Source organism: Poecile atricapillus, chromosome 6, assembly GCF_030490865.1.
Source record: "Poecile atricapillus isolate bPoeAtr1 chromosome 6, bPoeAtr1.hap1, whole genome shotgun sequence".
In the NCBI taxonomy this organism is placed as follows: Eukaryota; Metazoa; Chordata; class Aves; order Passeriformes; family Paridae; genus Poecile; species Poecile atricapillus.
This window is the reverse complement of record NC_081254.1, coordinates 21,777,002-21,804,480: the sequence shown is the minus strand read 5'-3', so window position 1 is coordinate 21,804,480 and position 27,479 is coordinate 21,777,002. Positions and strand designations below refer to the sequence as shown.

General features: G+C 38.5%; 1 protein-coding gene across 1 annotated transcript; it reads left to right on the top strand.

Moving 5' to 3' along the window:
- Positions 1 to 1,477: 1,477 nt before the first annotated feature.
- On the top strand, positions 1,478 to 25,055 carry HTR7 (5-hydroxytryptamine receptor 7). The gene is made up of 2 exons (XM_058841470.1): positions 1,478 to 2,009; positions 23,460 to 25,055. Exons 1-2 carry the CDS (start codon positions 1,483 to 1,485, stop codon positions 24,208 to 24,210), a joined length of 1,278 nt encoding a protein of 425 aa, XP_058697453.1. The 5' UTR covers positions 1,478 to 1,482; the 3' UTR covers positions 24,211 to 25,055.
- Positions 25,056 to 27,479: the final 2,424 nt, after the last annotated feature.

The window sequence follows — 27,479 nt, the reverse complement described above, 5'->3', positions numbered from 1 at the left end:
TGGAAGTTTCAGTTGCTATGGATTTGTGTTCCACTAGTCCATAAGACTGTCAGCTGAGGGTTTTAGGGTTTTTTCTCCCCAATAACTGGATACTTATTAGGTTTGTCTTCAAAGCAGATTTTTAAGTTGGTATAATGTGCAACCATCCTGCATCCTTACTACTGAGCCATACAAACAGTTCTTCCTTGTCCAGTGCATACTTAAATAAAACTTGCTATGTTGCAAGATCTCCCCTCATTTAAACCCCATGGTTATTGAAACATCTGCGACCAACGCTTTTCATTTCCTCTCCTTCTCTGGTTCATCTGGCTTCTATCTCATGTTGAAAATGTGAGGGACACTCAGGAGCAGGTATTTATTGTTTTCAGTCATATCTGTCTGGCATGTTATATACAAGGGGTGTGATCTTCTGCTGGCATCCCATGGATAATTCACGATTCAAACAGTTAGTTTTCACCTCACTTGGAGCCAAGAATAGGACTTAGAGAATTGAGAACGCTAGGGAGTTCCAGAAGTTGGCTTGTATGTAAGAGTCCAGGGAACCTACAAGAAAAGCAGGTAATTCAAGCAATGGGAGTTTGTTGGTTTTAGCTTTACTGAAGGAATTACACATGGAACACTGAGTAAATTCAAAATCAGGGTATAAAAATATTAGTAAATGAGAAAATATAGGTGATGGTATTCACATCAACTTAATATGACGAAGAATTTTCAGGCTATACACAGAGAAGTGCTTCAGTGCTGGCCATGTTGTTGGAGATAGATCTTAAAAAAGCGGCCACTATCAACTCTTCAAGCAGCAGCCGGGGTCCTGCCGGCCCGAATGCTTCTGCACGGACGTGTCTCAGGGCTGTGCCGGAGCCGGCAAACCGAGGGAGAGGACCGTGCCCCGCTCCGGCCGGGGCAGCTCCGCCTGCGGTCGCCTCTGCGCCAGCCGCGGCCACCCGCCCACAGCTTCCCGGGTGAGACCTGGGTACATACATGTACACATACACACGTGCACATTTACACATTTACAGGGGGTTCCCAGAGCGACCCTCGCTTGGGGCGGCCGCGAATGAGAAGCCGCAGGAGGAAGCGGCTCCCCGGGCTGCGGGGAAGGGGCGCAGCCCCACCTGCAGCTCAGAGGACAGGAAGGAGAGGGAGGCGGAGCGGTTCCCATCCCACCGCCTGTCGCCTTCGGAAAGCAGCCGCGGGTGGGAGCGGGCGGTGGACGCGGGTGGGAGGGAGCGGCCGCCCCCGCCCGCCCCTCTGCCCGCGGGCTGGGGGGCGATAGCGCCGTGCCCACCCCGCGGCCGCCCGGGATGCGCCGTGGGCGAGCTCGGCTGCCCCGGGGGAAGTTGAAGGCTGGGCCCCCACGGGCCGATCGGCCGGCTGCGAGGGGGCGGGCGGCGCCGGGAGCCCGAGGAGGAGCCCGAGCATCCCGGCGCCGGGGACAGCCGGAGAACGGGCGGCGAGGCTTCATGGGCTGCTCACGCCACCATGGTGCTCGCCCTCAACGGCAGCCACCTCTACGGTAACCTCCGGGCCCTGGTCCTGGAGGAGCCGCGGGCGCTGAGCGGCGGCAGGATGATCGCCGGCTCCTGGCCCCCGCGCAGCCTGGCGAAGCTCGGCCCGTCGCCCCCCCCGTCGGCGCTGCCCACGGCGAGCCCCCTCCCCGCCAACGACTCCCAGTGCGGGGAGCAGATCCTCAGCTACGGCAGCGCGGAGAAAGTTCTCATCGGGGCCGTGCTCTGCCTCATCACCCTGCTGACCATCGCCGGCAACTGCCTGGTGGTGATCTCCGTCTGCTTCGTGAAGAAGCTGCGGCAGCCCTCCAACTATCTCATCGTCTCGCTGGCCCTGGCCGATCTCTCGGTGGCCCTGGCCGTCATGCCCTTCGTCAGCGTCACCGACCTTATCGGCGGCGAGTGGATCTTCGGGCGCCTCTTCTGCAACGTCTTCATCGCCATGGATGTCATGTGCTGCACGGCCTCCATCATGACCCTCTGTGTGATAAGTATCGACAGGTGAGAGAGCCCGACGCCCCGAGGCTTGCCCTGGCCTCCCGCCGCTCCGGGGGACCGGCCCCGCGCCGCCGCCCGCAGCCCCGGGCGCCCAGGACGGCCGCCGGCCCCGGCGCGGGGGAGCCGCAGCGAGCGGTCCCACCAGCGGTCTCCTGCCTCCTCCTCCGGGTCCCTCGGAAATGAGCCGTGCTCAGAGCAGGGAGCGAGGCGAGTGCCAGCCCGCAGCCTCTCTGTTCGAAGGAGCCCGCCGGAGCAGGGTGAGCTGCCGCCCGTATGCCAGCCCAGGTGCCTGGTTATCCCTCTGGGTAACTTTGCTGTCACTCGGGAGCCAAGGTGTCAAAGCAAAACCGGACCTAAACTGTCAACGTTTACCATGGCTTTATGCAAGTGATAGGGCATTTTCAGCTGCTTTAAAATTTGGAACGTATGTCTTTAAACCGCTTTATTCCACAGGTAGATTTGAGCTGATTCTTTTGAAGCTGGTGACAGTGCAACCTCTCTGGGTTCAGTGGAGTTTTACCAGATCAGAGAAGGTGCAGTAATTCTAGCTTACTAAGGTTTTATTGTTGTTCTAGGACAATCCCAGAATAGTTAAATTTAATTTTTGACAAATAATGTTTTGTTTGAAGCAAAAATTGCTTTTAAACGTTTGTTTTTTAAAATTTTTCACCTGCTGTCTTAAAAAGTAAGTTATGCTCGTTGACATTTAGCTTCTTCCAAAAGATACAGTCACTGGAGCAACAAGGAGGTGTTTACACACTGCAGAAGAATATCTTAGGTGTTCACTTCTGGTGTAAAAACCACACCATTGAGCCCACGTTCAGAGGAAGGCTGACAGATTCCTTTATTTCATGCAGGTTCTATTCTAAAATAAGTTGCAGCCTGTAGCTTCCCTTTTCCACAGCCTAAATTCTATGCCAAGAATTTGAACAGCTAGAAGGTAACTTTTCATTACAACTCCACACAATTGGTTGAAATTGAAAAACTTTGTAACTAGATTTTAGAAGTAGTTTACCAACTCTGATATCCAACAGCAGCCTTGGTGTTTACTTCAGAAAGTTTTAAGAAAAGCTCTGCATTAGATTTCTGCAAAGCAACAGTCTTTCAAAAGAGATTCCTATAGTAAATAGAGGTAGTTTTGTACCAGGGAGCATCACAGTTTGTATTAATTTCAGAACTTTAATTTCTGTACAAGCATCTTCTGCTCCAGGACTCTTTATTTTGTGACTTCTTTATTGGCCAGCAGTTATCTGAATGCTGCAAAGCATCTTGTAGCAATGAAATCCACATACAGACTTTGACAGTATCAAACCGTTTACGTTTTTGCTGGTTTTTTGTGATTTTTTTTTTTATTTTATTGCTGTAACACTGCATTTGCTTAATTTTAACTTATCTAAGTTAATTTTTCAACTTAATTCCTGTATTGCAAGAGAATATGAACAGGCTTATCTACCTTCCCAATGCTATTCTCTGCTTTTCTATACTCCTTGTAAGATGGGTGATTTCATTTTTACACTCTCTCCCCATAAAGTATTTATATTCTTTGTTCTTATGTCCATCTCTGAGCTCTCCATCTCCATTTCTACTAACCTTTTGGAAACAGGTTAACATAATTAAGCTTTCTTAAGGATGTGTGATGATTCACACTGTAGCACTGAGCTTTCACTCTTTTCTATTTCTTAGTTTAACATTTGAGGTCACTGCTGTGTACTGAACAGGGGCCTTGACTGAACTGGTCACACTGATGACTTCATCTCTTCTTGTCTTCTCTCAGTTCCCCCTCCACTCCCCTCTCCCCCTGAAATACTAACAAGAGATATATCTCTGTATTGAGAAAGAATATAACCTCTTGTAAATGACAGCTTTTCACCAGCTAGTGCTGATTTAAACTAGAATTATTCTCTTGTCTTTGTGTTCTCACTTCTTTCACTGAATGTTTATTGAACACCATCTCTTCATAATTCATTATACTGTTGTCTACTACCTATTTGAAATTAAAATTCTGTGACTTATGATGCTTAACCTCTGTCACCCAAATCCATTATGTAGTTGAGATAGTAGGTATCATAAATAAAAGGAGACAAGGCAGCAATTCATTAACAAAATGTCTCAACTACTTGGCAATAAAGAATTAAAAAAACTCCATTATTTTTAATCCTATTTAAAAATAATTAATCTTATACTGCTGTAACACTGCTAAGCCAGGCCAAAGATTAGTTTTGGATATTAAGAAATCTTTGAATTGTGCATAGGTACAAAATATTCAAACCAGGGAGACATTATGAAAATCAAATGTGAATGATGAAATGTTGCCAGTTTAACATTGATGGTAATGATGCTGTCATATCAGCAGTTGTTCTTACATGTACTTAGTTAGGAAATCCTTGAATGATTACTGAGAAAAATTTATCTTTGAAAACACATACCTCCGAGTTGAAGTTTGGTTTGTGGTACAGGAGCTGCAGGTCACAATGTATCCAGTGCATTAGAGGGACAGACTTTCACAAGGTCCATTTTTCCAAGGCTTTGGTGAAAACACTTCTATGTTTTCTGTTACGTAGGAGAAAATTACCGATGATACCTCCCTTACTAGTCTTACTATCTCAGGGCAACTAATACAAATACAGGACCAGGAAATTTCAATCAGAAATTCCAGAAGCAGAGAAAGTGAGTGAAATTCACTATCCTTCAAGCTGGCCACTATCCTCAGGGGATGTACTTAATTAGATGATGTACTGATTTAGATGTACTTAAGTCTTGAAGATCCTGAGGCTACATGGGAGACATTTGTTTAGGAAGAAGGGCTAAGACAGGAAAAAGAAACATTTTTGAAACATAATTAGGAATTACACTGTCACCTGGTTCTTTAGGGCACTATAGGAAACCTTTGTTGTGATCCGGTAACATCTTTCCTGGACTAAAAGATGAGGTTATTGCAGGAGGTGCAGAGACAATAAATAAACTGACTCTTTTAAAATTTGTTAAATCTCTAGGCTCTTCCTGAAGCAGATATGAGAGTCAGGTTAATAGTTGAAAGAATATTACTACTGAATTAATGTCAACCATATTTGTTACAAATTGTTAGGCAGGGCTTAGAAAGAGAAATAATAACCTTTTATTAAACAAACAAGTAAGTTAGTAAAACAGAGGCTTTGAGGAGCTACCAAGAAGGATAAAATGAGTAAATTGAAAAGGCTTTTTGATTTGTTTCCCTTACACAAATATGTGCTACTCAGCTTATGACACTGAGAGCCCTGAAATGCCAGCAGCTGGCAAGCCTATTGCTCACAGAGAGATTTTGCTGCCCAGCCCTTAGTGGTGGATGTGTTTTTTAGCTGAGTATATCAGCTTCTGAAAGAAGAATTTTAGCATGGGGTATACAAATGGGGTGGTTTCATTTTGTTGGAAAACCTTGTATTTTTTTCCTAGTTAGACACGCCAAGCACCTCTCATACTTTTTAAGGTGCTTCTATTCTAAGTTAGGTAAATAAGGGTGCAAAGTAGATATTAGTGTGCTATGATGGGGATATCTAACTTTGCATGGGGTGCACAAGGAAGCAGCTAGGTTGGAAAGGTTGTATGATTATCCACAAAGATATAAATTTGCAGAGATCATGAGAATATGTCCTTGAAGTTACCGAGATTTGGACTATTATGCTTTTTTTCAGATCATATCTTTTGTTTCATGACATAAAATCCTTCACAGATCTTTATCAGGGTGACCTGAGAGGAACATAATTTTTAGGCATCCCTATCGTATTTAAGCCCCCACTTTGGAAAAGGGCTATCTGCTTACAGACAGGTCTATCAGAACTAAAACAGAGAAACTAAAAAACAGATAAAACAAGAGAGACAAGAGTATTTCAGCCTTTTCAAATTTTGTAATCTAATGGATTTATAATGGATTATAAATGTAATTTAAGGATTAAACAGCAAGAAAAATTGATACTCATTCAATGATTACCTTTGCTATTCCTTTCATCCGTGATATGAGTATTAGCTCTGTAGAAAGGTAGGAGTTATAGAGACTTTTGCAGGATAATTGAACAGTAGTCTTCTTTAAGAATTTCCTATTAGTGTGTTTGGATTTTTTTTTCTCTGTTGCTCTTAGGGCTCCACTTCTTTGGTTCTGAATTGAATAGATTATATCACATCACAGTTCCTTTACATTCTTTACAATTAAGAGTGAGAAAACGTTAGGAGTGAATAATGAGGGATGGATACAAACCTTATTTTAGTAGCGAATGAACAAATAAAGGGAATTGATTATATTTGAACTGGTGTTGTTTTCATGCTGATTCATCATGCTGTTCTGACCAAAGATAGCTACAGAAATGCTGTTTTGGAGAGTATCCACAGGATAACTGCATAAGTAGCAATTTTTAATTCAATTTAAAAATAGTTCTTTGGCTTAGAAAGTGATAAAGAAACATAACTACTCAGATACAGTTGAAGAATTATAACACTTTCTCCACACCCACACCAGTAATGAAACACTTTTTTGGGAGCTTTTCCAGTCTGTATCTTGGCCAACAATTCACGAGTATTCCAGGCTTCCATTACATTGATGAGAATTTAGAATTTTTATGCAAATAGAAAAATGCAAAATATGCCTTTTTGTTGATCCTGAGATTTTTATCCTGAAAGATCAGCCCTCTCTCCCTGCCTGTGTTGCCATGCTCCAAGTATGAGTACTTATACTTCTCCTTAGAATGTGTCCAAAAGTTCACTGGCTTCTTGAATCCTCATTCCATGTCTAGAAATTGCACAGACCTCAAATTTCCTCAAAGGAAGAATTTGGAGCAAAACTTAAAGATTTAAATGCTTTCAATAGAATCAAGATGTCTAAATTCTACCTACATCCCAAGATGATAATATGACCTGAAAACGGCTGAATCTAATGGTTCCTAGTAGTCCTGTGTGGTTTCTTATTTGGTATACTGACTTTTTCTGCCTCAGTGTCATGGGTGGAAAAGGCAGCAGTCTGTTCTGCCAACCCTGCTCAGATCATTCACAAAATCCATGTAGAATACATATGCAGAAATAGCTATGAAAAAATCCTCTATGTAATACATACTTTGCATCTAGAATAAACATAGGCAGCAACCAGTAGTGCCACTCATGAGATTTTGTTATATATATATATATATATATATATATATATATATACACAGAAATAACTGAGAAATAAGGAAAAACCTAAAAGGGAATGTAGGAAAAGTATGTGATGAAATTATTGCAGTTAAGGGCTATATTGCAGAAGAAAGTTTTGGGATCAGTATGGCAGCTAATTGCTAACAACAGACACCCTGACAAGAGCCTTTTTTTCCATTGTTTAGTCTGATAAACAACAGTACTATTTCTGAGCCTGTAAATAACTTGTCTAGCTTATGAAAGACATAGACAGTATTGATAAACTGAAGTGAAAAAGAACAGATTTGGTATTTCTTCTTTCCATGTAGTTTTTCTAATGTAGTCTATTTAAAGAATGTTCCTTAACCTGATGTAGTTTCTTTCTTTTGCAGAGAATTTATTGCTGAACGCTTATGCAATCTCCATTTCATTATTTATGTTGCAAAAAAGGTACAGAATAAATTTTTGGTCTGAATATCAGAGATGAAGAAGTTCAATTGGGAGTTGGATGCATTCAGTACTATAAGGCAGTGCAGTATTTATGTGTCACTGAGAACCCACGCCAAAAAAGTAAATTAATCTGGGGAGTTGTGTTGCATTAACACAATCCCATTTCTTTAGGTACCTTTCTGTGACATCCTTGGGTATCTTTTCCTGTGTCACATAGGCAGCCTGAAAGAGGTGCACTTACTTACAGAGTAACCAGGTCTTAGCCACAAGTATTGTTTTATTACGTCTTTGCAGAGACACTATGCTTCATGAACACGCTGCCAGATGCAAAATAAGCAGGTGGGAATTAAGAAAAAAAGATATTTTATGAAACAGATGAACTATTTTGTCAAAACTTGATGCAGAAAAAAAGTTTTAACATCAAAATGAGTAGGAGTTTTGTCCTTTTACAGAGGAAAGAGGCATAGGATCTGGAGTTTGCTGGGTATGTGTTGTGTCTGCACAGTAGATGCTGACCAAATTTGAGAAGCTAAAAGATGTAGTAGAAAAGAAATCTGTGGATTGGTTATTCTCTTGCTGTTCTGTACTGGATGCATTTAAGCAATGTTACTGAAAAGGAGTCACAAAGTGTGGATGCAAGATAACCTGGAGGTGGCAGTGGAAAGGAGCCTGCAATTGGTAATTTTTCAAGGTGCATCAATGGGGAGTTATAGTTCAGTGAGTAGCAGGAAATTTGAGATTAAACCACATTTACCTGAATGCCTTTTCTTGAAACTGGGTGTTGTATTTCCCCCCCAACATTTGAAACTATCTTCTGTTTGCTCCTACCAGGGTTTAACACTGGATGAGTTTTCAGAAGTGATTTTGGGGTCTCTAATTCTTGGGGGTTCATCCAGACATTTCAAAGGAGCCTGATAAGTCAGAGGTAAGGGAACATTAATTCACATTTTTGCCAAGCAGGGCACTCTAGAGACATTTAAAAAGTGATTTCTTTCCTATCAAGGTCACAAAAATAGTTTCTGTAAGTGAGGTTGGATTTGCCTCAAGATTCACAGCAAAAATGCAATTTTAAAAACACTTCTCTTAGTTTTTGAAGGGAGCTTTTGAAAATATATCTTAATATCAGTCACAAAAATGCAAACGCGTGTCATACAGGCATGATGTGTAGTGAAACCTGATTATACTGGTACCAAAATATATTTTCCTAGTGTTTTTCTTGAACTGGATGAGTATCATAGAATGAAACATCAAAGCTTTTGTAGTTTTTACACTGAAATAAGATTACTCTATAGTAGTAGCATGCTCACACAAGAGTCCAGAACAGAAATTAATCAGGGAATGTTTCTACTTTCCTGATTTTCTCTGAAAATTATTTCTGAAACTCCCTGAAAATTATATAAAGTATCATTCCTTTCAAAGAAACACAGAATTATTTTTCATATTGTTGTTGAGTTTGAAATATTGAATTGGAAGTATTTGTGGCAACTTTTGAAACTTTCTTCATCTGCAGTTGGGAAGTACATATGGTGCTGTCTGTCAGCTACAAACACCTTTTTTTTTTCCCCTCAATATATAACACACAGATCTGGTCCTTCCTCTTTGGACCAGAAAGTCTGAAGAGAGCTGGCCATTGTAGGTTTTGTATGAAAACAAAGAGCTTGAGAAATAGTTGAGTCTGCTGAGGTGCAGCTCTCAGAAGAAAGACTGGGCAAAATCACAAGGTCTGGTATCCGCATGCCCAAAGCACAAGTACCATGAAAAAGTGCTAACCACAGTTATGTTCTAATGGTCACTATTGTCTGTAAGGTGAGGACAATTTCTTTCACCTGGAAAGCTTACAGGCTTTAGTTTTTCTTGTTGTACTGGATAGCCAACTATTTCTAAAGGATTGATTAGTGTAATTATTCCTATATGTACTGAAAAGAGGCAAAAAACAGCTGAAAATTTTTGAACAATCTTTTACTGCAAATTTTCATTTTCAAAAGATCCCAGGACTAAATACGTCATAGTGAAAATTTGTTTTTATTTTGTTTGAACAAACATAGCAAAGTTAGAGAATGAGAATCATTGATTTTCTTTTGGTACCTTGGTGTTTATTCAAGGCTTTGTATAGAAATCTAGATTATCTGATACATCTGTGTGGTTCTGTACATATTAGCATGTATGCAAATCTGTTAGTGATTCACTTCTAACAATAAACATGGCTTTTGGGTAATGCACAGACAAGAATGAATTCTCTAGCGGTGCAGAGCAGAGATGTGCATGGAAATCAAATCAGTACTGAACATATTCTTTCTATTGAGGCCTTTGCTATCAAATGGGAGCTAGCACAAGCTATCATTTCATCACTGATAGCTATTTCATTGCTAATTGTCATAATTGTTTAAAAAACAAACCGAAACACAAAGCCAAGAGGGATATTACAAAAATAATGTTTTTAAGTTAAGGAAAACCGAAGTCTATTCTTAGATGTACATTGTGTCTTAAAGGAAAAATTGGCAGCAAAGTTTTTTCCTGAGATATATATCAAGGAAAAGGGTGGGATTTTGGTACAGTTAAACATCTAAAGCCAAAATTTTTAGCTTATTGAAATTTAAAGTATAACCACAAGGAAAAGTTTTTTAGCGACAAAAATCTATTTTTGTGTATGTCTTATGTCTCTTAAGGAGCTTGTGGGAAGTGGAGGCAGACCCATCTGAAAGGTAACATTTTTCTCACACTGGAAATTATGTCCTGCATGGTGTGGCAGGTTGAGGGCCAAGCAGCAGCTTGCCACATATTAATAGTTGTGGAAAAAAACTGGTCAGGGACCAAGGGAGTATTGACAGAGCTTGTTGTATCTCAGACATTGACCAAGTTGGGTAAAATCTGAACTGGCAGCAAAGATTTACCTGCAAGAACACTATTTTTGTGGCAGACTTATATACAAACTTGTAACTTTTTTATTTTTTGGCTGAAAACTCTCCAGTTTTTGGGAAGAGATTGTAATTGGGGATCCAGGCAAACACATCACAAGGTCTCTACCCAATAACCTGCCATGGAGCTGTGCCACCTTCACTGCCAGTGAATAATGCTGATGCCCTTGGTGGCATTCGAATCACAATTTCTTGTCAACCATACGAGTATCTGTAATCAGAAATGTAGCCTACTGCTGCTGCAAGTGAAATTGGGCCACCAATAAAGAGCTTTAAGTACCTTATAAATAAACTGTTTGCTTTTCATGAGAAGTGTAGGAGACTGGGGACAATGTATTTCAAGGTACGATTTGCAGATCTCTAGGGAGGGACATGAAAGGTAGCTGCAATAATTCCAAGTCTGTGGCAGTAGCATCTGTTCACTAGAGCACTGCTCCCATGTGAGAAAATACAGGAATTTTTAAATAAAAGTAAAGAATAGTACCCTAGAAGATTTACTGTGATAACAGGTGTTCGTTCAGAAATTGCCAATCGGTATAAATAGGAGAAGGTAAAAATGGAAGGCATAAGTAGAGATAACAGAAATATGTGCTATTATCTAAACTTATTGTAGAATTTAGAACATAACTGTCTTCATGAATATAAGCCATGAAAACATGTTGTGATTGTCATGAAATATATATACAGTACCATTTGCCAAAAGAATTTTCTGTCAGCAGTTCTCCATGTGAGTTGTTGAATTTTGTTTGCTGTAGAAGTTGACATTTAGCAAATAGTTGAAATATTAAATCCCTGAAAAAAGAGTTTGTTGTCTGGCCACAAATTACTTGAGAATATTTATACCCATGACCCAAAAGAGCTGCTGACAAGATGCAAAGCTTTTCTTTAATAGTCTAATAAGATGTTTTGATGCTAGAAGTGGTACAGCTTTGGCTCAAAAGACTTAACTTTTGAATTATGTACTGCAGTTTCCTTTTCTTGCCCTAAATATCTGCATTTGAAGACTCACTTCTTATCACAAGCAGTTTTAGTAACAATACAGATTGTTGTGTCTCAAAAGTGCATTGTCTCATATGAAAAAGCTATTTTTGCAAAATGAATATGGTCATTAACAGAACACAATATTATTTAAAAAAAAAAAAAACACCCTGAAAATAAAATACCGTAGTGGACCATTTGTCTGTAAATTAAACAACACAAGAAGGAGCTTAACATTTCTAAAGCCTGTTACTTAACACAAAGCTTCTGCACTGCTACTGAGCTGTTGAAATAAAGGGAGGATCTTGTCAAACTTCTCAAACACCTGCAGTTTGCAGTGAGCTACCTGAGATGTCCATGGGCCAGCTGTGGTGATTCAGCCCACACTGATCCCATGTTCTGCTCCTAAATTCAGATGAATGTTTGAAGTTTTCAGCCTGGCAATGAAAGCTGCTTTCATTGGAAGCTGCAGTCACAGAAATAAACCTTAGGCATTTTACTTTTTATCCATGCAGAGCTGATGCCACCCTATCTCATAAGAACCTTAGAGTTGCCAACTTGTTGCTGAGGGAATAAAAAAAAGCAAAGGAAAGACATACTCACTGAGAGGTGGGAGGAAGGGCTTCTTTCTGCTGATCCCACTTGTTCCACTGCTTTTGTGTGTGGTGTAGCATCTGGAAAATGTAAATAAAAGAGAGTTCTGGGATGCTTGATAATCTTCACATCCTGCTATCCTTAAAGGTTTTAGAGGAGGAGATAATCTATCATCAGCTGTATTTCTGTTTTAGCATAAATGTATAATTCTAAATTCTGAGAAACATGGAAAGGTGTTATGAAGATATTGTGATCACACAATCACACATTGAGCTGGAAAAATGGGTATTTGTGAAAAATCAATAGCTGAATCTGTCCTCAAATTTTGTCATTCTATACAGAAAGCCCAGGGGAAGAGAGCCAGAAACTCCTTTCTTGACAAGAAAAAAGCAAGACGTTCATTTTGTAGATTGGTTGTACTATGTTTTCATGCCTGTGAAGTTGGTGGTAGCAGTTTGTGTTGAAATGTGTTCTATATTTTAAAAATATTTAGTGTTGCGGATTTTGCATGATTTTAAAAAGAAAGAAAAATATGAAGGATGTTGCTGAAAAAAAAGAATAGACCATAATGGAAATTTGTTGTGGGCAGGCCTATGTTCATCTAGACAAAGAGGACACATTGTCCTGGCTGATCTTTCCCTGGGTTTCTTGTCTAGTGATCTCTACTTGCAGCTACCTTTACAAAGGTACCTGGTGACATCTTAAATGGGTAGTATGGACTTCTGGATTTGGATGAATGTTACTGGTGCAAGCTGAAAAAAGACACCTGTGTGGAACCACAGCCTGGCAGGTCTGAGCAAGACTCAGGAGGTTCAAAGTTCATTAGAGTGGAGGATTCATTAGCTAGAAAGAAATAGTGTCCATTTTTCCATTACTGTCTTCATTCCAAAGGATGCTGGCAAAAATAAAAATAAATTTTATGACAAATGAACTACTAAATACTGAGGTTGGGAAAGGCTGAATGTACAGTTTTACTGACTGCAGGTTGGGTTTTGCTGCAGTTACTTCTCATCACTAGATCTTTCTCTCCTTCAATCTTCTCCTTCAGTTAAAGGGCACTCTGTATTTGTGGATTCTGAATGATTGCGAAGGGAATAAATATTTATAAAGTAATATTAAATTCCTGAAAATTTTCTATTTCCCATTTATATAGGAGAACTCAGCCTGATCAGTTTATTGATACTAAGTTCCAAAATATCACTTAATGAAATATTTTGTGAGAAAAATGACAGCAGGCAGGAGAATAACATGTGAAGGGAGAACTCAAGTCTGGGTGTTTAAGCATGCTGTAAGTGAACATGTTAGTTAAAATGAGTGCTGAGGAAATAAATGACATATGGTTGAGAAATGTGGTAGCTACAGTAAACCTTATATTGGCATGGAAGATGATAAGATACAATAATCTCATTCTGCACCACAAACTAAGCAGAAAATATACTGCTAAAATATCAAGAAATTACACAAAATAGCCATTTATGTAAGTTACAGGGGAGGAATCACCTTATCATCTAATGATAAGTCACTGAACCAAAAGTTTCTGCTGGAAAGGACAGTTAACAGCTGTTTTCTAAAAGGTTCTTGAATTGTAGACTCACAATTTGATCTAACCTCCTGCCTTCCTTCCTTGATAGCTTCCCCTCATGCTGTGCACTCTCCAGCCCAAGCCTCTGCTTCCAAAACTGGATATGATTTTTCCTGTGTTAAGACTTATTCATACTAGGAAGAGAGAAATGATTTTGCTATTGTAGGGGGAGTAACTCCCGTGTGTATCTTTAAAAAACAGCTAGATAAACATTATACAAGATGCTTTGTACATCCCAAAGTTTTTGAAAGAATATTCTTAATTAAACCTGCCATAGACTTAGATTTTCCTGTATATGAAACAAAGTTTATTGCTATAGTTTGTTTTTTTGTCTGGCAAGGCTTGGACAAACAAGCACATCTTGAGGTCAACATTTATAATTTTCACATACCTGATCCAGTGGAACACAGCAAAACTTTTGTGTGATTTAAAAAAAAATCAGATGTGCCGTCAGGCCAGTACAGCTATGGACAAAGTCAAAAATGTCCAAGTAGGTTAGGTCTGTACTGAGATTCACCCATAATGACTGTACAGGTGTTCCTTAGGGCTCTTGAAAAATTACTGTCATGAAGAAGCAAAGAGGAGAATTTGGACCTGGTCTTTCCTGCATTTTTCCTGTCTTTTCAGAGAGAGGAAGAGAAAGAAGGGGGAGGAGGGAAGAAGTATTCTAGAGGGGGTTGTTCCTTAAGTGCTTTATCTGGAGATAATAAGTTTAAACTGTTTGTATTCTAGGAAGGAAGAGAAGGGACATAAATATCAGCACATTGAAATAGCTATTCCCTGAGGATACTTTGTTTTAATATACTGGTATTATCCGTTCAGTGGGCTGTGGTTTTTCATTTCATTCATCACTTATACTATGGAAATTTCTGAAATGTTTAATTTAATTGTACTGAAGACATCAGTCATGATTTTCTAGTTATAGTTGTGGGAGGCTTTCATTTTGAAACACTATTATAACTTTCAAAATAATTCCTTTTAAGTTGATGTTTAGTGTCAATCCAAGCGTGACTCATGTAGTGAAGTTGGAGAAAATCACCTTAGCCATTTCTGCTTTATGGTAGTCTGATGACTGATTAAAATACAAAATACAGTTTTTCATAGCTCTGAGATTGAGCCTCCACACATTCTCTGACATTTCCCCTGGGTGTGAGGGACAAGAGGGTTGAGATGGGGAGAACACACAAGGAAAACGAGGATTTTCCAGGTCCTATCTGCAAAACATATTATTTTCCATTTTTGTTTTTGTTTGTTCAGAAACTGCCTCTGTTGAAAAGAGTAGGGATTTAATCTGAGTTGGTGCTTCAAGAAACCAGATCTTTAAAGGGGAGAATAAGTCCCCTGTAATGCTGTTAAGCAACATTTGAAGTAAAGCCTCATCCTCAGTAGCTGAAGCCTCAGTAGCGTTTGGACCGTGTGCACTCACATCAGGGTCTCTGCTGCTCCTCAAGCTCACTGACAGCACCACCTCCCTCCAGTCATGCCACATCACTTACTCAGATTCATTTTCCCTTTGCACAATTACCCAGTTCTCCACTAACATACAAAAGACCACATGAGGTAAAACCTCTCCCCCTGCTTTTTCCAAACTATTTTCCTGCGTGTTCAGTTGCTAATGAATGTCACAACCAGACAGAAATAAGCAAGAGTTCAATTCCTCTTTAATTCTTTTCCTAGAAGGAGTTTTTCCTCTTTTAGTCTCCCAGATAGTATCAGAAGGTTAAATATCTTCTCTGCCATCTCAAAATGAGGCCAGGCATGTTGTAATAACTTAATAAAATGAAATACTGCATCATACACATACAGATGAAAATGAATGTAAAAAACCCATGTAATTAGACACTCCGGTATAACAGTTGACATGATGCACTGCATTTGTTTCTATGGGTCTACAATGTTTTGGGATAATAAAAAGGGTCTCAATATGGAATAAATTGAAATGTGAATTTTAATAGAAATAGTGTTTTCTGATATAAATCCCCTTATTGAAGATAGCAAAAAAACTGCCACTTTGAAGATGTTTTGATTTTCCTTTTCCTCCTTGATTGATATAATGACTTAACAAGTACTCTGAATGATACCACAGGGTACGAAGCTGTATTCACAGGCTTCTGCACTTGTGAAGCAGCTTGTGTATATACTATCGTGAATTTCACGAAGAAATTTTCAGAAAATTAGATAATTCTTGAAAAGCCTGAGAAGCTGTTCTCTAGGGTATATTCCTAAAATGTTACTAGTATGTATTGTAAATCATATTTTATTCTATATTTTGATTAACATAACTTTTTACTTAGAAAAAAGAAAAATTTAGGAAAAACATTTTGACTCTTCACTCCTTCCACAAAAATAAATAGATCTGTGTTAAATAAAGGAGCTTGTGAAATCAGGGAGGGGGTGTGTGTATGTGAAAAGGCAGAAGTGGGTAGTACGTCCCCGATGGCGTTACGCATTTTCTTTTAGAAAATTATGAAATTATTTTTCTATTTTCCCTCATCCTTCCACGCTGTTGAACAGTCTAAAGAAAAATGATTCTTCCTTTGTGTGATTTGCCCAGATTTGGAGAGCTTTTGAAGTGTTACAGATTATCTATCAAGAAGTGGGGTGAAAAGCACTTTTGAGCTCTGTATATCATTAATCCTGTAGCACTCAGTAAGCAAACCACACTTGTATACAGGAAACGAGTGATGATGAAACCCACAAAGATGGAGTTCAGACATTTTGAAAAACATTTAAAATATTAAGTCTTCCATTACAGAATGCAACTTAATTCTAAATAATTTGTGTCCAAACCCTTTTCAGTTTTCAAATATATCTGGTTTCCAGGAAGCTGATGAAGGATTAAACAGGCTGAAATCCACCTCCCTCCTTTACATCTCCTACATTAATGTCTCTGGTGATGGTAGAATAAGGAAAATATACATGTGCAGTTTTTTTCAAAGAGAATTAATAAAAAACATTTAGTCTGTAATTTAGAATATTCATAAAGGTAATTGAAAATATTGTGTGGGAAATACATATTATCTAACATTCAGGTAGTGCTGCAAGGTAAATATCAGCAACTACATGTTGGGAGCTTTCCTTCCAAGCAATGTATTATTTGTAGTGGAAAATGAAAGGCTACTGGACAGGTTTGTCAAGAAGGTGAGAAGGGGATGTGACAGGTGATAAATGCTTTGACAGTCATGCAGGGTGAAAATGAAAGGCAAAGGGTGAGGGCAGGTGAAAGAAATTTGCCAAGGTCTGAGAGTAAAGAGCAATATGGTTTCAGAATTAGAAGTAAGGTTGTAGAAGTTGAATGGAAAGATGTTATGCATGTTCTGGCAATACAGGTGTTATGCATTTCTTAGAAAGAGAACAGAATGCATCCCCCTATCTATGGAATGGATGTCTAAGATTAGTAGGCAAAAATGAAGAGGCAAAACTACAGAGATAACAGAGAAAGAGAAATAAGACAGCAAGAAGGTGAAACGAGTGAAATAAAAGTACGAAAAATGAGCTAAAATAAATAAGAAAAATATGAAGCTGTAAAGTTACATAACATGAAAGGAAGAAAGCCCAGGAAAGCACAGAAAAACTAAAAGAAATGTAAGAGAGGAGAAAGCAACCTTCTACTATGCAAATTACATTCCTTTAGAATGAAGATATTTAATTTTGATTGATTTAATCCTCCCCCACTGCCAGGAAAGCCTACACTTCTTGAGTTCATCAAAAATAAACCCCTACAGTGATTTTTGAGAAAAAGAAAAATCAAGTCAGAACACTTACTATGTAGAATAAATTCAGTATGTACCCACTATAGCAGTGGAAATGAAGGTCATCCTATTATAAAGAGAATTTAGGAAAATACATTTCATTAAGAAGAAAAAGGGGAATAATGTAAAGTGATAACCTTACTGAAAGCAAAACAAGTATTTCGTTCTCATTCTTCCAAATAGCAAAATTAACACATCACCATTTCAATGATAAGAATAATGTTGAAATCTGATGAAATTTGATGAAGCATAAGCATCTAGAAAAATAGATATCAAAACATACATTTTAAGATATTTTGTATTTGTTCATTCACCATCAGCTGGGAAGGATGAAGTAGAGCTTTCTAGGATTTCCAGTGATTAAGATGTGGAAGTTGACCACTGTACTAAGACTTTTATAAACTGTGTACTGATTCACAGCATAGGAAAGATGCAACATTTAACTAGTTGGAGCATAGAACTAATCAAAGTATTTTTCTCTCCACTGAGTAGTGTCTTGATTTTGTTATTCTGTAATCTCACTCTACCACTGTATGATATTTTATGTTTAGGTTTTAAAGTGACCCAATTCATATTCTGAAAGGTTTCATGCATGCACTGAAATTAGTAACTTCGGTCATTTCTGCTAAGAAAAGTATTTTGCTGCCTCTGAAATATGCCCCTCTTCCCAGGCAATAAACTGGCAGTGATCATGATGTGATTATAAGGCTAGTCTGTATTGCAGAAATGTAAAGTACTGTTGTACAATAGTTAACAAGGTAATTATCACATTATATATAGCACCATAGCTGTGCACTGCAGTGCTCACATCCCCCATTTAGGTCTTCCTGTATTTCTGTTCTTTTAGTTCTGTCTCAATTACTTAAGTATGTGGTGGGAATAGTATTTCCCTGATCAGTTTGTGTGCTTGTATAGCTTGTTTTATTTAAAAGGAAGTCTGAGGGACAGACCATCTCTTGCATTGTGTAAACACATAATCTTTGAAAAGAAAACAGTATTTGCTAGGTGTTTTGACATAGCTACAACAGAAATAATAGATTTGGTATTTGTTTCAACTTGTAACATTTAGATTTGAAGAAAAGGAAAAGGAAAAGTTATCTAGATACATTACTATACTGGAGAGAATATTTTTGAATGCTGGATAGATTTTAGGAATGGCATTTGCTCTTGTTCTTGTGAAATGTCTCTTATTGTTGAGCTGAACCAAATAGAAAAAAATTATGAAAGAGAGAATCATAGCCAATGAAGAAAAGCCAGTAGATCAGCATAATTCTTCAAAATAAGTTATTACTGGAGGTGAAATGCAGAACAGGATTCTATAGATGTGGGTTTGCAAAGAAATCCTGCAGGGAGATACATATTGAAGACAGAAAGTTTCTGTGCTAGAGAAACAGAGAAGCAAAGGAGAAAGCACTGTTGTGTCTTCAGAATAAAGCAGTTTTATGATTCTTAAAATACAGCAGTAGGAGAACTGACAGAACCCCATATTAAGCACAACTCTAATCAAATGGTAAGTGATAACAAAACAGTATGTTATGATTCCTGGCAGAAATAGCTGTAATACATATCTGTATCATTTCCAGTATAATGTTTCTAGTCTTATTCCATAGCAATCCAATCTGCTTCATAAAAGCATAGTCAGATAATGAAAGATCTAATTTGATTCTGGAATCTGTTAGATCAAGTCAGTGAATTCTGAGACATAAATGTGGACTAACTAGAATGGAATTCTACCTGGCTATAAAGTACACGGAGACCAAAAGAACTACATGTGTGGTACAACATCTGCATAAGTGATGCTGATGCCATGATGCATTCAATTTATTACTGAATTGGGCAGGAAGCTTCAAAATTATTTTAATTCTCTTAACTGTACGATTTTCTATTGCTCTATGACTTTGCTCACAGTGGCAGGCAAGTTCTTTCACTCTTTATCTTTTAGCCATATAATGGAGATAGGAAAGGAAGATTTAGGACACATGTTCACAAATTGGACCATCCTGTTACTATTTTTTTTCCATTAAGTCAATGTAGTTGTTAAGTCTGAGGTTGTTTGCTGGATATTTCAAAAGGTGTGAGGACTAGACCCATGTGCCTATGTGATCTACAGTTAAAGTGATAATAGAGATTTTTTTAGCCCTGTATGATAAAAACTATTCTGTGTAGTCATTGTAATGGAATGATGGCAGAGAAGCCAGAATGAAAAAAAGCCCACAAGCTAAATGATCTCAGGAGCAGACTTATATAGTTAAAAAGGTTTTATGTTAAATTTTCTATAACAATTTCTTGTCATTAAATGCTAACCATTTAGAGATACTGGGGAAGAATTCTATGTCACAGGGAATCAGATTTTTGTAAAGCAAAAGAAAAGGATTTGTTTGTTTACCTTTTCCATTGTTGGTGTTCATTGTGTGAGGCAAGTGGCAATTGTGCACAATGGCTGGCGAAAGGAGGCAATTCTTTACCCCCTCCCAGATGTAAACAGTGCTCAAGAAAGAAGATGGGGTAATTTTTCCTCCCCAGAGCTGGGCACACTCTGTGCCTCACACCTGAATGGGACAGTAGCAGAAGAACCAACTTCCAAACTCCCCAGTGGGGAAGAAGAGACTCTGAAGAAATTATAAGAAACCAGCCCAGAACAGGGATGTGCTCATGTGTTCTTACACATGCATTTAACAAGAAGTTTACTCTGCCCTTTGCCATTTGCCATCTTTTTGGTCTCTGTTGTTTACTTTGAGCTCTCGAAGCAAAGGTCTGTTTTCCACATATGTGATGCAGTAGAAAAGTGTTCACATCATTCTTTTTTGCTCTATCCATTAGACAGCAGTGCTGTTTTGTTCCTTCTCAGTGTTTTACACTCACCCAGCATCCTGGAATGGCAGCAGGACATGACTGCTGCGTGTGTTGTGCCTCTCACAGGGCTGCCCAACTGGTCCAGCATCCTGCACTTCAGTGCTCTGCATGCAGCATCAGGCAGTGCTGAATGGAAAATACCATGACCAGTTTAGAAGAAATAAAGCCCATTCATCTGCTTTTGGGGAATAACCTAGATACAGACCTCACTGTGCTGGGTGTAATATGGAGAGATGCCCTGTCTGGCAGAACCACAGAGTCAAGAAATTCAGAGCAGGAAGAATACAAAATAGCATTGCCCTTCTTTTAAAAGTGAGAACTGAAGCACAGTTTCTTCACCAAGATCAAAATGAACATCTGTGGCATGTGAAAGAAACAAATCTCAGAATAACAAGTCTGAGACACTTCTTTCATGTGGGGGATAACTGAGACACATGAAATGGGCTTTTTAGGGACTCTGACTTCATTCTTTCCCAGTAATAAGATCTCAAGGTGTTACTTACACTTGGATATGTTAAGTTCAGCTGATTCACCTTAAGTATTTTTAATTAAAGTACAAGTTTAAGATTATTAATTAAAAAGCATATTTTCCCACTGAATTTGACACAATATTTTTGAAGTTCATGAATCTATTGTATATAATACACTATGAATCTCTAGTGTATTAGAAAACAGTAGCGATTTACATTATTTTGACGTTGCAAATGAGTTTTCAAGGGTAATGGGTTTCATATAGAGAGATTAAAAGATAACATTCCTTCATTTGTGCCTGCTGACTTCTTTCTCCCTATCATACTACATTTAGCAAAATGAATAAGGCAGAAAGGATGCTGGTGTATTTTTATGTTAATTAACGTATTTTAATTTCAAATAGCATTTCTGAAGAAAAGATACACTCCAAAAAAAGTGATGCCAGGGCAAAACTAATGAATTTTCATTCTTTTCAGGATACTTATGCTTTCATGAATTCTTTTTGTTACATTCTGGTGCATGAGAATGCATCAGTAGGCACTCAGAGTATGCAGCCCACAGATCTCATTTTTACAGAAATCCAGCTTAACTTTTTTAGCTACATAATAAAGTTCACCTCAAAAGTGTGTTATTTTTAGTGGCCAGTTAGGTAACAGCTTTAGAAGTGCATACTTCAGGAAGGCAGACCAACTTTTTAAGGATTTTTTTAAAACCAGCACATTGTAAATGACAAGAAGTTTTTGCCTACAAAGAATGAGTTCGACTGTTTTGTACCTAAATCGGGCTATTCTCAGACAAATTTTAAGGGTAGGCCACTCTTGTCCCCAAAAGTCTGCAGCTGAGAGCTCACCCTTGCTGCAGTTGCATTGCTTAAAGCTGTGTGATGTATACTGGAATTAGTTAAACTGAAATTTCACTGCACTATCTCTTCCATGTCTTGGTGCACCTTGGAACACCCTCAGCTCCTTGGGAGTGAAAATGGTTTTGGCCATGGTGCTATAAAACAGGAACCTCCATGGTGTCTGCATGATGCCCTTGGCTGCTGGGCCAGTGGCTTTATTCTAATGCTGATGGTGAGAGGCACAAGGAGCAGCCCTTTTTAACAGTGTGGTCCAAGGATTGCACTGCTCTGATCCCAGACAATTCCCATAAGAATTCTCAGTTCATGGCCCCTCCAGGCACAGATTCAATGGCAAAATACTGACCTGCTGTAATTTACCTGTCCTTTGTGTAATGCTAGTCATAATAGCAGTATAAAACCAGTGACATGGTTGAACAGGATTGTTGATACTCATTGGAACAGATCACTAAATTATGTTTCTTTTACTTCCATAACTGTGCTATACCCAGGTGCTTTTATAAAGCAAGAGCACTGGCCATGATTTACTGCACTGCAGTAAAATGAACAATGCACCAATCCACAGAGTCAGGCAAATCTCATATTTGATGTGCTAAGTGAATAGACAGAGAAAACATGCTCCCCAAAAATATTTTGAACCACATTGCTATAGCTCTGGTTTGTGACACTCCAGAACCTTCACAATATGATTAAACACTGACTATCTCTTGAAACATTATCTCTTGAAACATTATCTTTTGAAACCAAAACATTATTCAGAAACTTGATTTGAAATAGTTTCTTTTACAAGTAACAAAACAACTCACACTGATTTTCCCTAAATTCTATTGGAGGAAGTGAAAAAGAACAATTAAAAAACTTAACAGTAATTCATAGGTAGGTTCCAGCTGAGCAGAAGCAAAAATTGAAACTAAAAATCTAAACTAAAAATCGTAGGTCTAAATAAACGCATCTGATTCCATGCAAGAAAATTCCCACTGTTAGAGAGGAAATATAGAAATTTTCTACAGCTGAAAGTAAATTCAAACTTAGGATATTCTTACCCAGCTATATAGGGCAATAGTAATACTTTGTAATTAGAAAAAGATACTTAGTTTAAAATTCCACAAATTAGGAAACATAAAAGTTGTCAACAGACCTATTTTTTTCTACGAAAAATTGACCCGTTATAAACATTTTTCTTGTCTATAAAACTGTTTTCTTCCTCAGGTCTTCTTGAACTGGGACAGATTTTATTTTTTTTCAGTAAAAGTTTGGATAGTGAATAAACATCTTTTCTTTCTAGTTAAGTGATGATTAAAAAAATTATTTTAGTACTGAAATAGTCTACTCTTGATATAAGTTCGCAGTTTGTTGTTCCTGCCTGAGACACGAAGGAAAGAAAGAAAGATCATTTCAGTTTAGTGGCAGGGCTCCTCCTAATTGCTGCATATGTAAGAAGAGTGAAGATGAATGCTTGCTTGTTATAACCGTCCACTCAATACAAAAAAGTGATAGACTTTGTAGGATGAGCATTCTTCTATACTCCAAGATTTCTTAAGGTAGCAAAATAAAATTTAGGTCTCAGAATTTTCTTAAAAGCCACAATATGCTTTTATGTGCGTGAAGATTGAATAAATGCATAAAAATCACAGCCTGTTATGGCCAATGAGAGATTTCCTTCTGGAGTAAAAGACCTTTTATGTGTCATACAATCACTATAAGTTTTGACATGAAAGACACATGAACTTAAAGCTGGGAAATACATGCAAAGAGAGGATTGAAAATTATGAAACAGAAAACAGCCAAAGATTTTGGTCTAGGGCAGACTACGTGAGATAATTTTTAGCAGTTAACCTCTGTAGTAACTCTGTGTTATCCTTCCAGGTACCTGGGAATAACAAGGCCTCTTACGTACCCTGTAAGGCAGAATGGGAAGTGTATGGCCAAAATGATCCTGTGTGTCTGGCTTTTATCTGCCTCTATCACCATTCCCCCGCTCTTCGGCTGGGCCCAGAATGTAAATGATGAAAAGGTTTGTCTCATCAGTCAAGACTTTGGCTACACCATTTACTCCACAGCAGTTGCATTTTACATTCCGATGTCAGTGATGCTTTTCATGTACTATCAGATTTATAAAGCTGCCAGGAGGAGTGCTGCTAAACACAAGTTCACTGGTTTCCCCCGTCTGGAAGAAATGGAAGGGATTTCTGTGAATGGACTTGTAAAACTGCACAAAGAATCTGAAGAATGTACTAATTTTTCACGACTCCTAAAGCATGACAAGAAAAACATTTCCATCTTCAAAAGAGAACAGAAGGCTGCCACCACCCTTGGGATTATTGTTGGGGCTTTCACAGTCTGCTGGCTGCCCTTTTTCCTCCTCTCGACTGCAAGGCCCTTCATCTGTGGTACAGCGTGCAGCTGCATCCCGCTCTGGGTGGAGAGAACATTTCTATGGCTGGGCTATGCAAACTCTCTCATTAACCCTTTTATATATGCCTTCTTCAACCGGGACCTGAGGACAACCTATCGCAACCTGCTGCAATGCAGATACAGGAATATCAACCGCAAACTCTCAGCCGCAGGGATGCACGAGGCTCTGAAGCTTGCAGAAAAGCCAGAATTTGTTCTGTAAGGTCACTCATCCTCTACTGTGGTAATTTGTTGTTTTATCACATTAGCTTTTTCCCCACAGGTTTGAAAGAAGTGTGTAGGAAGAACCAGGCTGCTTGAGCAATTGCAGTCATCAAAAAACAAGGTAGAGCCCACCAGTCCTAATCAGCCTGGAAAAACAAGACCATCACCTAAAGAATTTGGGTGTAAGAGGAATATAAGAAAGGACAAAAGTGAAATGTAGTGCAGGATGTTTGAGCTGTTAGTGAGGAAAAAGGGCCTAACTCATTTGTTTGGCCCAAAAAATGTTTAGTAGGTCTGAATGCTGGATGCACCTTGTGTCCTAGAGATTCTTAGCTGAAATAAAGACCTGAGAATGGTGAAAAGTTCGTTTTCTTCCACTTTAGTATTACAAAAATCATTAAAGAAGAAGCTGATTCAAAGAACTTCTATTGCATAGAAATATTCTTTATTGTAATACCCCATATGTTCATTAAATATTGATTTACTGGATTGCCTGGAAATGAACTATATTGTGAAATTTAATATTGCCTTTGCACAGCAACTCTGGCACTGAAAGAATTTGTTACACTTCCAATTTGATTGTAAGAGTTTGAGTAATGTCACATGGACCAGCATCTACTGCTGCATACAGCCATGCAGCACAGTTAGCTGCAGTGCTGCTGTGCAAATCACACCAGGTAATCTTGTGCTATATTTCTAATATAACAAATGTGTCTGATGACAGTTTATTTCAGGATCTGTCTGGTCTTTGTCCATCTCTTCATTCTTTAATTCTCTTGGCTTTCTCAGCTGAGCACTTCTCTAATCTAGATGGAGACTGTGCTCAAGCCGTTTCTGTTGATGTATGGCTAGTCCTTGTTCCACTTCAGTAGTTCATTTACTGTCTATTTGAAAGCTCTTCTACTCTTTTGGATTTCTTTCTCTTCTGGAGTCAGTAAGGAAAAAATAAACTTAAGACCTTATGACTTCAGAGGCACCTGGACTTTATTCTTGAAAACCTATTTTAATCATCACTTGTGCTTAAAGTGATTTAAAGCCTTGCTGTGTGTACAAATAAAGATAATTTACTTTTTCTGGTTCTAGCTTTTTCTACCACCATTGCAGTTTGTCCAAGTATGTGATCTTACTTCTCCTGACTTTGGTAATATCTCTTCCATCAGCCCAGCCAGGCCAAAGACTATAAATTTTTTTTAATTTAAAAATGAATAATAAACATATTGATTATATTAATATATTACTCGTAATGTATTAATATAACATGTAGCAATTGTGTAAGATACTATTACAATAACTTAAAATAATAAAACAACTCATAAGATCAAGATGAGCTCTTTGGCCCAAGTTTGCACTGCCCACCCTGTTCCAGCTGGAGCAGAAGGTGAGGGTACATAAGTGAACAAAGATTTCTTCAGAACTTGATCTGCTTTTTCACATGTTGGGACATCAGTAAGAAGACATGTTCATTATCAAATTGCCTCAGTACCAAATCACACTTTAGGCTAACTTTTGTCCCCACTTTCTTAAGTATGAAGCAAAAATGACTTAAATGAGTTCAGTGATGTTAATTTGGGCTAAGTAGGGAGCAGTCAGTGCCAGATCCCTTGTTCCAAGCCTGCAGACGTAATTGCAAACACTTGAGCCTCTGACTGGCACATAGACAAGCCCTGGGACTGATGTGCTGAGCTATGTGTACTGAAACATGCTTCAGTAATTTCAGATGCATTCATACACTACAGTAGGGAGTACATTTTGGCCTCATTTTCAGAAGAGAATCACAGAGTAAGAGGCTGTATTCCAGCTTCAAAACAGTTTTCTAAAGATTCAGATTTTCTAAAGTTTCAAATTGATGTGAGACAATCCTATTTCTTTTAAATGTTCCAATATTAAGCACAGGGACAAGAAGAGATTTGGGCCCAGAGCATCCACAAGCTCTGGAGTATGGAGCAGAGCTCATGTTAACTCAAGCATGTTTTCCATATTCAACATGAAATTATTGTTGCTTCTTTATTACTTATCAGAACAGCGGGATTTTTTGTTTGTTTGTTTGTCTGCTTGTTTCCAGCATAAGTGAGAAGTTTTCAAGGCCTTCTGTAGGTTTTTCTTTTCTGTGTAAGGCTATATATGGGAATATATATAGAATATACAAATAGATGAATCTGGGAAGGCTCCAAGTGGGACTATAAAAACTCAGAAGGTGATTTTAGAATTCTGGACAGAAGTTCCAGCATTTTTATTCTGCAGGAAAACCTGAGAAGCTGTGTTTCCTCCAAATAAGAATTTTCCTTTTTTTTTTTTTTTTTAAATAAAATATGTGTCTTGTGAGTCAGAAATTGACATTTGCCCAGCTGTCACTAAAGTCAATTTCCTTCCTCTGGGAAAACATCTTGCAGGAGTCCAGCTCTCCTCTACCATCTGCTTCAGGTAATGAGAGCCCAGGAAAGAATAAGAGTTCTTATGGTGTGTATACCAATCCTTAAAGTTTTTGGAGACATCCATATTTGATCTCTGGATATGTTTAGAAAGAAAAGACAAACAAAACCAAAACAAAACAACAAAAAACCACACCAAAAGCCAAAAACCAGTACAACAACATTACCACAACAACAACAACAAACACCAAAAAACCCACCAAAAGACTTAGTACAAAGTTTCATTATACACCCAAACCAAAATATAGACCACTGGAAAGTGTTTTTAGATGGAGCTGTATTTTAGGGGAAAAGTAAAGAAGGTATCAAGATTAGAAGAATGTCCCATTGCTCAATCACACAGAGAAGAAGTTGAGAAGAAGAGAATGTTTTCAGAGAGAATTATAATGGAAAGAGGCCTTAAGAACAAGAAGGAAATAATCGGGAGCATGAATAAGACATTCCATGTTTTAAAAAGATAGATAAATAGAACTGCATCACAATATCTAACTGCAGCAGTAGCATTTTTCACTTGGATAATTCACTGCACATCTGACAAAGGGGTAATACAAGAATGGGTGAATGAGAAGTCTGTGTCAACATGTGCTCTTAGCAAATCCAAGGAGAGACTGCACTCGTGGTCTGTGTGTTCCTATATGTGCTTCCAGAGGAAAGCCAGAAGGGTGAATCAGATAGACAGGACTGTGAAAAAAATGAAAATAAAATACTCCAGGAACCAGAGCACAGGCAGGCCACCAAAACACTGACTAAGTGAGGAGGGAGAAAGTGAGAATTGTACTCCTCCTGCCCCTGCTTTTTAGAGGGAGACTGTCTGTGGTAGGAACCTCGTTCCTAACAC